Source organism: Cryptomeria japonica, chromosome 9 (genome assembly GCF_030272615.1).
Source record: "Cryptomeria japonica chromosome 9, Sugi_1.0, whole genome shotgun sequence".
Lineage (NCBI taxonomy): Eukaryota > Viridiplantae > Streptophyta > Pinopsida > Cupressales > Cupressaceae > Cryptomeria > Cryptomeria japonica.
Window position 1 is genome coordinate 538917710 of NC_081413.1, and position 13055 is coordinate 538930764.

The following is a 13055-nucleotide window of genomic DNA, read 5'->3' on the forward strand; positions in this document are numbered from 1 at the left end:
TAAACTGGACATTCCTCTTAATGTCCTGCAGAAAAAATAGGGGACTCTGCCTAAAGAAGCAGACAGTGGGTTACACAAGAATAGTACTCTGATGAACCTGGTGATGGAAGCAACTAGAAGCCAGGAGAGTTGCTGGAAGTGGGTGGAGAAAGAAATTGATATCCTCAAAGAGGGGATTAAGGAAATAATAGATATCTTCACTGCTACGCTTGAGCCTAGTAAATCTGAGAAGCTCATGATCATGACCGAGAAGCTCTCCCAAGATGTCGAGGTTATGAAATGCAACCATAAACAAAGAATTGAAAAGGTTGAACAGTCTATGAGGAAGATAAAGAAAAACCTCAAGAACCTGGTTGACATAAGCAAGGAAGCCATGAATAATAGTATGGAGGGGCTCGAAAAGATCAATATCATGGTTGCGGAGTACAGATCCATTCACATTGATCCTGAGAAAGATCTTGGAGGTGAAGACATTGCTGTTGGCAGCAACAAAACCACAAGCCCTAGCTCCAGGACCAGAAGCAGGAGCAACAATAAGGGCACCTCCAGGTTCATTATGGAGGAATTGGAGGAAATCAACAAGATTACCATCCAGAAGAACAAGGCGCTGGTGCACACTCTTAATTGAGTGTTTCTGTTTTGCTGTTTGTGTTTCTTTTTGGTTTTGTGTCTGTTCTGGGGTGCTCCCCTGTTTTGCTGTTGGTTTAGGTTTGGTTGGCTGATGGCCAGTTTATGTAAAACTTTTGGTTTCGGGTCCATGTAAAACCCGCTTATCTTTATCAAAAACGTAATTAAAATATTTAATTTCAAAATAATTTTTAAAAGCTATTCTACCTTTAGAACTAAATATCATACTAGAATTTTTTTGTATTTTGATAAAATTATTTTAGGTTTTAATTTGCTATTACTTCTAAGTAATTATTTTAAATAATATTTGATTCTTCTAGTTATATTTGATAAATATTTTTTACAATTGCAAAAACATTTGTTTCAAAGGATTCATAAGCACTCACCCTTATTTCTTCTCCCTCTAGTTCAATTGATTACTTGTGGATTTCCAGGCTGTCTCTTTTTCCAATTACTTTTGCTCCTCTCCATTCTACTATAAAATTACTTGTTGGTGCTATTTGCTAGCCCAAATATGTTTTTGACAATAAAATAATTGATGTTGGGTTTTTAGTTTCCCCTATTATTCGAATTGATGTTTACTAGACTATTTTTGTTTTATAAAAAGTTTTTAAGGTTCACAATGATGCCAAGGAAACTTTTGCTATTTTTACAAGTATTGTTGTTGCTGCTAATGATGTGGTTCTTTCTAATTGTATTTCTACCAACCCACATTTTTCTACGGGTCAACCCTGTTCTGATTGTAATAATGGATCTAGCTAGACAATTGTTCAACATAAAAATAAATTATTTTCTAATAGTCTTCACCTTCTCAGGTTAGGATGTTAGATAAGCAGTCTCAAAGCCTTGATTCAAAATAGGATGTAACCTTTTTAGCTCTAGCTCTGCTTTTAGTTTGCTAGTTGCCATGTTAGGATGTTAGATAAGCAGTCTCAAAGCCTTGATTCAAAATAGGATGTAACCTTTTTAGCTCTAGCTCTGCTTTTAGTTTGCTAGTTGCCATGTTTTGTTTTTTCCGTGATTGGTTTTTCTCTCCTAGTTTTTGATGGTTTGTGTCAGATTTGTAATGGGATGGGGCCCTTCCTCACTCATTTTAATAAAAACCAAACATTTGTTTAACTATCAAAATAGATTTCAATTATCAATCTGTAATTCTAAAATGAATTCCTTACCCTTTGCAAATGTATGTATGATGTTTGTTTAGTAAGTATATATATATGGTTAGGAAGAGTTGAATCTTGGATCTACATGTGACAGACCTAAAGCCTTTACACAACCTTACCAACCATTTGAACTAGTGGATTTCCCCTTCACAATTCAAATATTGATCCATCATCAATAATAAAACTAAAAATCACTACAAACATAATCGTTCATGAAAACAAATTAAAATTATTTCACAAATAAATAAATAACAATAACAAACTAAAAAATAAATGCTCATAACACTTATAAATTTATAAAAAAATTATATTTTATACTTTCTTTTTTATTTTTATTTTTTTCCCCCTCGTAGAAAATGCCCCTCATACCATTCAACAAAGCATATCCCTTTTTGGTCTAGAGGTTCTAGTATTCTTCAACAAGCCCCACTTTTATATTATACATATCTTCTGGACGTATGCCCCTTGTTTTATATATCTTATGGTGGTAGGCCGTCGTATTCATGCGCTCTTTTCACGGCGACATTTGCGCACAGATCACTTTCATGGCAACTGTAGTGAAAAATTCATGCATTATATGTATTATTTTATTTAAATATCTTACTTTTAATAGTTAAACAGTCAATAAAAATGTTATATTTTATTCTAATGCAACTGTGATAAATAGTTATTCTATCTTTATGGGTTCAGATCGTTTTCAAGATTACTCAGCAGGAATGTTTTTTACGTATCCATTCAAACGTCAGCCAATAACATCCTTATACAGACTCCACTCTTCATGTATATATAACCCCCTAGAATTCACAACTCTCACACACTTTCTGAGATGGCGAGCATAGCAGAGCATTATGTTCAGAACCTCACTCAAGTTCCTCAGGAGTTTCTTGTTCTTCAAGGCAAAGATAGGCCCTTGTTTGAGCATGGTGTGTTTGAGGAGCTGCCCTTAGTTGACATGAGTGAGCCTCCTGAGCAAATAAACCAGAAAATTTCTGCTGCTTGTCAGGAATGGTTGTCAGGAATGGGGATTCTTCCAGGTGATATACATAATAATCAGTACCAGTTGGGTTTACCCAAGAAATTTTTAGCAATGAATTTGCTTAGTTTAACATTCATGTGTGATTGATTGCAGGTGGTGAATCATGGTATTCCTCTAGATGCGGTGGAGAATGCAAGGAAAGCAGCAAGAGGCTTCTTTGAGCTTCCAGTAGAGGAAAAAATGAAATGGGCTCGAGATGAAGGGAAAACAGATCAGATTGCTGGTTATGGACGTACAGAGGGCTTCAGAGGGCAGCATACTGATTGGATGGATTCGCTCTATGCCTTCCTTGCTCCTCATTCACTCAAAGCTCCCCATCTGTGGCCCTCAACGCCCACAGAGTATAGGTTAGGCAATAGCTTAAACTAACAAGTCATGGTGGTATTGAAGGTTTAAAGATTTTCACAGTTAGACATGATAATATGTGTTTAGATATTAACGATTAGTATTTTTTAATTTTAAAGTTTTAATATCATATTTATCGAAATTATATTTCTAATTGATCAACAATCAGACTTAAATAACATACTTTGAGTTTTGATTTGTTTAGATGGCTCCTCTCATCCACCACTTTATCCCTTCCTTCCACCCTATCTATAACCCAGTCTAGCCAGATAGTGACTGCGAAGCCAAGCCATAGTCAGTTGTCTGATGGAGCCCTACTCTCAATTATAGATAGAGCGTGGTGATGCAGTAACTAAGCATTGATCAGGTGGGGATGGATGAAACTAATTATCTGAAATTGTATTCATAAATGGGTCTTATTTGAAAAGTTAGTATGATTTCAGATGAACCAAATTAAATAAGTCAAAACTTAAGAACCAAATTAAACAAGTCAAAACTTAAGAATGTGCCGTTTACGCATACATTGACAAACAGATGCTCATATAAACAGCTCAGATTTCTTTCAGTTCATTTGCATATTGCTTTACTTTGCTACTTTGTTCCTTTGGTTTTGATTTGCAGAGAAACAATAGAAGAGCTTGGAAAAGAATCTAACAAGCTTATGATGCATTTGCTGAGTATAATATCTGAAGATTTGGGGATGCCAACTGAGGGTCTGGGCAAGGAATTTGCAGGCTACAATCTTTTCTACAGGGCGAATTATTATCCGCCATGCCCACATCCAGATAAGGTGCTGGGAACTCATGCACAAACAGACCATGGTGCAATTACTATTCTTGTTCAAGATAATGTGTGTGATGGCTTACAAGTTGAGAAAAAAAGTAGGGGTTGGATCTCTGTTGCTCCTCTTCCTGGAGCTCTTGTTATCAATCTGGGCGAGTCCCTTGTGGTGAGTGTGACTTAATTGTTTTTTTTTCAATTGCTCTGGGTTAACTGTAATGTAAGTTGTCAATTTGAAGGAGAACTTGATGATTGAATACATTTGTGATTGTGCCGAAAGTGAGGAGAGGTAAGTACAGAATTGCTCTGCACAGAGGCGTGCTGACAAACAAAACTACAGCCATGACACTTGTGCTTCACTTGGATCCTCCACTCAGTCTTCCTTCTAATTAGACCTCCTCCAAACTATATATCATACCATCTTGCAATAAGAATAGCTCTACATAAATGCAAGGAGTTTTCGTGAACTGTGAAGATCTATTATATTTTCTGCAGACAGGTTTGAATATAAATAATTAGCAGTTGAAAATTCTATGGTTTGTTCCAGTTGAATATAAATAATTAGTAGTAATACCACCTGGTTTGTTCCAAGATGGATTATCAGAGTTTTGTGCTCTGGTCTATGTTTATGTGCGAGAACTATATTATCAGTTCATAAAAACTTATTACTTCGAGATGCTTCTATGGTGGCTACAAAATTATTTTGCTAAATTATTCTATTATGCTCCACAAATTTGGATTGTTGTTCTATAGAGAGTAAAACATACGGAAAGACATAAAGGTTTTATTATAGAGAATTTTCTATAAGTTGGGGAATTTATTATAAAAGTGGTTAATTAGAAGAGGGTCAGTTGCACACACTTTAAAGTGTGAAATTTTATGGTTCAATTGTCAACTTTCTTTTAGATATTAGAAGGTTAAAGTATTAAAAATTATAAAGGATGGAGTATTGAAAAATAACATTATTTTCAATGATTTTTAAGAATTAGTTCAATCTTATCATATATCTTTTGCATATGTTAATAAATTTGTTTTGTTTGTTAAAATTATAGAAAAACACTTGTCTTGATTAAATTTTATAGTTCTTGTCAATTGATTGTTCATATTGAATCATATTAAAAACATGGAAAACTTGAAAATAAAAAGCTTATGATAAAAATAAAAAGCTTATGCTCTATAGACTATTGTTATTTTCTTTTAGTTTTTAACTAATCTCACTCATGGTGATATTTTCTCTGTTATCCTTAATGATGGATTTGTAACAGGTTCAGACCCTTTTTTCGTTCTTATCTAATCAAAATAAATATAATATGAAATCCATAAACAATAAGGTAGATGTAGAACGAGGACACAAGAAAGAACCTAGAAGTAAAATATTGAGATGATTTTATTGAACAAAAAAGAAATAGGCATCTATGTTTGAAGGTGACAGAGGCTCGACAAATGACCAAAAAATAATCAGAAAGATCTTCACACATGTCTCTTGAAAATCTAGATAAAACTAGCAAGGCAAAGGCACTGAGCACCCTAGTTTTATGGTTTTTGTCTATTCAAAATATGAGAATGTTCAACAATGTCTACTCTGCTTTTCTATAACTTCCTTGTTATTAAATTTGTACCTATGCACATAGAAAACATAAAAAAAATGTTTTGTTGTATAGGGATTTATCTAAGTCATACCCCATGATGGTGTTCCCACCTCCATAATAATAATGATGAAAAAGAGAGTTTATCTCCATAGAGATAGAGGCTAACTAAATAATAAATACTGAAGCAACAAGATTTCTTTAGGTCTGTGTTGTAGATAAATCTCAAAACCTACAATATTAGAAACTCGTGTTCTTTGGAATATCGAGGAAACTAAAAAAATAGAAAAGAGAGAAACAAAATAAATAGACTCCATACTCCAAGAAGCTATCATTATGATTAGGTCATTCCATGAATTGAAAATTACATCTCAAAAAATAATAATTATGTGATTCCAACTATTACTTATTATCCCATCACTAACTCTAAGACCAACTTATTAACAAAAACATCAAGCCTCTAAATTGATTCCTTCAAGGAATGCTAAATAATGTCAACTCAAAGTGAAACTAATTAGATCGTAATACACTCCTTGACAGACTTATAAAATAGTAGCAGACTATGGAGCTAATTGGTAGTCATTGTCCTATTTTTCAAGAGTTTGTTTGCATCATTCTCTCATTTTAAAATTTTAAACCTAGTGGTTCAAATCCCAATTACATGAATACACTTGAACAAATAAAATATTAAAATTATCAACAAACTAGCTTTAATATTTTTTTGTAATGAGAGATTGCCTTTTGTTTCAGGATGCAACTACATCAATCATCTAGAAAAGAGTTTGAAAGAAATGATATAACCATTCTTCTGACTTGAAAAACAAATCTATGACATTCCCTTCCAACAAATTAGATATCTCTTTAAATCATTACATTTTTTCTTCTTTCTCTTTCAAGTAGTTGTTGGAATAGAGATCTTGAACTCCTTTGCTAGTTGGTTGTCTTCCTCTTTTCCTATCTCCTCGAAGGCTTAGGAATTCTCCTCCATTGAAAATTATCATTTCTTGTTACACCATTTGTATCACCTACACATAAATAACTTTGTTTCTTGGCTTTGCATGATGTTCTTCACAAGTCTCTTTTTCTTTTTTGTCATCCTTTGCTGCAAAACAAATGCCTGTGATTTTGTTTCCTTTCTAAATCACCCTTGTTCTTTCTTTAATAAAATGATCTCCTAATCCTTTTTCACTAATGTGATTTTCGAGATTCTTTTGGAAAGTTGTGCTCTCTAAAAGCAATAAATCTTCATCACATATGAAGCTCCCAAAGATCTCCATCTTTGTTGCATCTTCCTCTCTAACGTTGATTTCTTCCATTGTTACAACAAGTTGGGCCTTCTTTTGTGATAGGTTACATTCCTTATCATTGCAATCTCTCAACTCTCCCCCTTTTTTTATTGTAATATTCAATTCCTTCCCCTTCTATAGGTTAACACAGCTCGATAGCACCATGAAACTCAACTATCTCTTCATCTTCATCCTTGGCTCTTGGAAGATCTCATTCAAAGGCCTCTTATACATGAATATTTCTTCCAAATCTTCAAGGGATTCTATCTTTCCTTGTTCTAATAGTTCCACTCTTTGTCTAATTCTTTACCCAATGATTGTCCTCTCCAAGAATGGCTCTTACACACAAAATGGATATTTATTTTTTCATCTTCTCGCAACTCTTTTGTGTCTTAGATTTAGATTTATTTCTCTTTTTATTTTTATTGTTAATTGCCTCATAATTGATGTAGTTCCTTTTTCCATTCTTTGGTTTTCTTTTGTCTCTGCCTTTGTCTTTCTCTTTCTTCCAACCTGCTTATTCTCTTTTTCATGGTATAATATAACTCCATAATCATGTCTTTGGCCCCAAAATAGAACTACAACTCTCTTCTTATCTTTCCTTTGGAATGAACAAATTATTGAAAATGTATCAACATTCTATTTCTATCCTTCACCTATTTGAAGAAATTATTACAAATTTGATAAAAACATCTGTTGACCCATACTAAATGAAATTGACCTAGCGAGCTACACTTGACAACTTATATAGTAACAAACTCCAACAACATTCCCCTCATTAGCATGATATAGTCAAAATAGGAAGATATTAGAAATGGAAAATTAAACCCCATAGAACTCAAACCTTCAAAAAAGATTTTATTAAACAAATATTACTTCTCACCATTAATACCTATGAAACAACCATAACTATCATATTAACTGGTATAGTGTCACCAATTATTTTTTATCTCATGTCTTTGTTCTCACAAAGTCTCCATCCCAACATCTTTTAATGCTCTAATACCAAATTGATGTAGATAAATCTTAGAATTTGCAACATTAGAAAATCATGTCTACTAGAATACAAAGGGAATTAACAAAATAGAATAGAGAACAATAAAATAAATAGACTCCTTACTCTAGGAAACCACACATTATTCTACAAACTGAAAGTTACATCTCAAAAAATAATAGTCCTATGATTCCAACTATTCCTTATTATCCCATCACTATATCCCAAACACTAGTATATCTCTCCCCCTTTGGTATCCAAGATAAAGGGCATCTTCACTTCATTGTAAAAACTCCATATTGATGAAAAATCTCCCTTATCTACAACAAATCCTCCTTAGGATATGAACAACACTGAAAATGAAAACTATATTCCAACATTCTTCTACTCATCCTCATATAACTATATAGGAACAAAAACCATCTTACTGACAAAAAATAAGGAGCTTGCATAGCTGGAGGCATGATGCCCTTGTGATCAAAATTAAGTTGAGACTAAGTGGTCTTCAAATCTTCTTCTACAAAGGCAAAACATTGTACTAACTTTCAACCTTCAAAAGAATCAAAAGAAGATCCTTTGACTCACTATAGCTATCTAGAACTTTATTTACCTAATCTAATTCTCGAGAGGCTTCAAGAAGTCTCACCAATGCTGGTGAGCTACAAGTCTACAATACCTCTCAGATGATCAAACTGCTTCTTAATATTATCCTTGGGTCAGTGCAAGAAGTTGAGTCCTTTTTTTGGCCAAAAAGTAGAAGTGTTTTCCTTGAATTTTTGATTTTGCCACATTTCCTAAAAAGTTGAAGCACCTAGAGATCGAATCTTGAAAAAAATCAATAATACAAAATGTAGCACTCAGAGTCTAGTTTCCAAATATCTAAATATAAATTAACTTTCAAAAGGGATTTTCTAAAAATTACTATTTAAAAATAGAAGTGAGTTGAGTCCTTTTTTTGGCCAAAAAGTAGAAGTGTTTTCCTTGAGTTTTAGATTTTGCCACATTTCCTAAAAAGTTGAAGCACCTAGAGATCGAATCTTGAAAAAATTCAATAATACAAAATGTAGCACTCGGAGTCTAGTTTCCAAATATCTAAATATAAATTAACTTTCAAAAGGGATTTTCTAAAAATTACTATTTAAAAATACATTTTTTAGGACCATACAATGCACATGTACGGTCACCAATTTTTAACACAAATAAAAGTATTTTTTTGAAACCTCCTGATAAATGATTTGTAACACAGTGAAGATTCATAAGTATATTTTTTGTAATTTTATTTTGATTATTTTTTTAATTAAATTTTGATTGACCCTAATTGTTGTCATCGTGTACAACCACTGTAATTTTTGACATATAATTATCATTTTTTGATTTTTTAATTGAAAAAATTTATGTGTAGATTGATGTCATACAATTTGTTTTCCAAAAAATGTAAAAACTAAAAAGTTATTACATAGATAAAATAAATAAATATTTCAAGTTTAAGGATTAGATTCAATACAAACTAATTGAAAAATTGAAAAAATAATCAAGTCTTTTAAAAACTTACATATTGAGAATCTACACAGTGTAATATGAAATGGATTTTAATTATGTCAAAAAAATCTATAATAATGGGCATCAAACATATGCTAGTAGTCAATATTTCACCATGTCATTGATACAACCTTGTACTTGAAGGTCCAAGGCTAAGGGTTGGGCATTTAATCCCTTTCCGAACCTGAAAATCGATGCACATGGTGGGCCTTATTTTCAAAATTTAAGAAACAGTGTCCCATTTTAGTAAATAGGTCATCGTTTTGTAAACGGGGCCCCATTAATTTTTTTACTGTTAATTTACATGATGGGGCCTCATTCTCAGAATGAGGTCCCAATATAAAAAAACAAGTCCCCGTTATTTGATGTGTTTGCATCGGATTGGATCTTAAACAACGACCTTATTTGGAATGTGAGGGCTTTGGTTTTTATAAGCGACATGAGAAATTGTCAAAACAAAATGCAAGAGAGACAAAGAGTTGTTAAAGAGTTAAAAAATGTTTAAAAATTCATGTGTAATATTTTTATTTTCATAATCATGTGGTGATTTTTCTTTATTCAATTTGACAAATTATATTATATTTTTAGGGTCTCAATTAAGATTCAAATTTGGTATAGTGTGAAACACAAAAATCAAAGTCAACATGTAAACTCATCACAATGAAATTCACAAACAAATAGTCTTGGATTTTTGAAAATCAAGACTTTTAGATGTATTTTAGAGAATCCATAGCATTCTACAATATTTTACTTGTAAGTTTGCCCATTTTTTCTCATTGTCATCACAACACAATTTGTGAGAATCTTGAGGCAAGTGACTTGCCACAATTTTAGTGTGACTTTTAGGGAATTTGTATGCAACATGATCAGTTTTTTTTGGTGTGATTTATTTAATTTTAAAACAATTATTCTTTTTATCTATTAAATGAAGGATTTCTATATTTGTAATAAACTCAAATGATTTTGCGATCATTGGTATGAAATCATCTAAATAAAGTGAACAAAAAATGAGCATTCATTTCCGGGAGTCTTCTTAGATGACGACTTTCTTTAAAAATGAGGAAGTTCTTTGCACTACCAACAAATCACTAATTTTGGCCTTTCTCACAAATACAGATCCAAAATCCCTAGCAGGTTAGTCACATTAGATCCATGAAGATTATTTTCTTTTTTAAATCCCCTCTAGATTAAATAGAAGTTTTGAACAATTTTAGACATTTCATATAGATGAAGAAGAGAAAATCATGGAAAAAAGTAAAGTACCAATCATCATCATCATTTCTCTTTGTTATTGTTATATCTTTTATTGTTTCCTCTTTATCATTATATATGTTGGGATGAAAAAAATCATTAGGGAGAAACAAAAGAGTGGTGATAAAGTAAAGAAGAAAATGTCAAAGAAAGTAATGTACAAAGGTTGGGTTTAGAAAAATAATTGACATATTATTTATTTGTTTTAGTGTTGTGTTTTTTTGAATTCTAAAGTATTGAAAATATTTTTAATAGTGTGTGGAGTGTGATTCAATAACTTTTTATTATATTAATAAAATTGTTGAAATATGTTTTAAAGTAATTTTTTCATCTATAATTCATTTTCTTGACACAAACTTTTTGTTTTTATACATTATTATTTTTAACATAACTCCAATCATGTATGTTTGGCATAACTCTAATAAAATCTTGTTTTTGATTAGGATAAAATAAGTTTTGAATGGGCCCCAAAAACCTTACAATCAAAGAGTTGCCATCGAATAATAGACTAGACTACCTGGTAGTGAGCAACAAGTTTTAGAAAGGACTTGGAATCTTCTGGACTTACGGGCGTCTAGATCCCCAAACCCAAAGGCTACAAAAAACATAAACATGAAAACAAAGCACCCACAACCAACGTAACACCTGTCGAACATCAAATGTAAAATATTACAAATCAGACTGGCCAAAGAAGAGATTAACTCAACAGACAATAGACCTCAAAACAAAGACCGAGGGATTTATCAGGCACCCTCGTCCAACAAGAAGGGTTTTCCCAAGCTCCTATAACCTGTAACAAGATTTCTAGGCCACAATAAATAACAAATCCTAAACCTAACAAAAAACAATCACTAGCCAAACTGGGCCCTTGAAAACTGCCAGCATCCAGCTTGTCCCTGAGAGGAACAAAAAGCATAGGGTTTTTCTAGGCTCCCTCAACCTTGAGAGTGGGTTTTAAAAGGCTCCCAAAACCTGATAGTGTGGGTTTTACAAGATTCCCACAACTAGTCAAGGCTTAGACAACAACAACACGTTCTGAAGGCACATTCTAGGACATAAGGTTTTAACAAGGCACAAAAAACCTTATATAGAGAACTCCATGAGGGTTTTGACAAGATCCCTCAACAAGAAACACAAATAAAATTAGTCTAAAAACTCCCTCACACCATCTCTCCACCTCAAAAGGAGAGAGATCCACCTCAATATGAAAGGAAGGAGAGAAGAACGACTACCCGGACAAACCCTTCTCAACCCAAAACCCATGCAACCACTCCACCTCCATAGGAGAGAAAACCAACTCAACCAAAGTTCCATGAGAATGGGCAGAAAGAGAAGAAAAAACCTTCATCAAGGAACAAGCAAGGAGAGCACAGAGGGTCCACACAAAAGAAATAGGCCCTTCACATGTGATAATCAACTCCACCTCCAAAGAATCAACCCCCACCTCAATAGGAGGATAAAGGAAAGGATCCAACTGAAGGAGAAGCCAAACCAAAAGCAGCCCAACTCCAGAACAACCTCTACCCATTAACAAAGCCTCAAAATATGAAAATCCATCTCTTCCCACAAATAATATCTCCACCTTAATAGGAGACTCTTCTAGTTTGAGAACCACAAAGAATGAAGAAGGATACCTAAAAGCCACCCAAACCTTGGAATTTTCCACCAAAATCCAATCCACCTCCATAGGAAAGGACACCAACTCCATAGGAGAAGTAGAGGGAAATCCTAGGAATAGACAATAACAACCTTAATAGAAAAAAAACTAGCCAAAGAATCCAGGGAAACCAAGGAATGAATGAGGTAGAACAAAAGATACCAAAAAACCACAAACCAGGGAAGAGGAAGGCAGCCAAAACACCACAAAATCCATCGGGCCCAAAGTCCTTGACCTTGAGCAAATGAAACAATCAAGAGACCACTCTAGACCCTTGCAAAGGGAAGCAAAAACCACAGAGGACCCAGAACTAGTGCCAAAATCCTAGCCATCGAGAAAGAACACAACAAAGAAGTGTGGCAAGCGAAAAATCCTCCAACCCAAAAAATGAAATCCCAAGAAGAAGGAAAGGCTGCCAATGAAAAGAAGAACACACGCCAAACTACCTCAAATAGAGTCTGAACCACGACCTAGGAGAAAGCCGACCCATGGAATAGGAGAAACATCTCCAACGATAAAAGGGGTCTTAGAAGACAATGCTTGGTGACAAACACATCACTTCCCAGTAGCAGATCAACCAAACCTTCATCCCAGACGACCAAGCAAGATGGGCCATCATCACTCTAATAAATTCTTGTTTAACTTTGTAGGAATTACAAAAAAAAAAAAAAAAAAACTCTTTCCATAACTAAATCTGTTGGTCTCTAGAAAATCAATGAAATTGTGGATGATGTGACTAATGAAGATTTGGAATATGATTTCTCTCAACATATATTAATCTCTAAAATTCC

General features: G+C 33.4%; 1 protein-coding gene across 1 annotated transcript; it reads left to right on the forward strand.

Annotated features, from left to right (window-relative positions):
- The first annotated feature begins 2589 nt into the window (after positions 1-2589).
- On the forward strand, positions 2590-4135 carry LOC131077008 (jasmonate-induced oxygenase 2-like). Its single transcript, XM_059211737.1, has 3 exons — positions 2590-2824; positions 2920-3173; positions 3793-4135. The coding sequence occupies exons 2-3, from the start codon at positions 3007-3009 to the stop codon at positions 4133-4135; spliced, it is 510 nt and encodes a 169-aa protein (XP_059067720.1). The 5' UTR covers positions 2590-2824; positions 2920-3006.
- The last annotated feature ends 8920 nt before the right edge of the window (positions 4136-13055 follow it).

Bases quoted from the DNA above. Each gene is read 5' to 3' on its own strand.
- LOC131077008 (XM_059211737.1), top strand. From the start codon at position 3,007: ATGAAATGGGCTCGAGATGAAGGGAAAACAGATCAGATTGCTGGTTAT. The intron at 3,174-3,792 runs GTTAGGCAATAG...TTTGATTTGCAG, and splicing joins TCAACGCCCACAGAGTATAG to AGAAACAATAGAAGAGCTTG.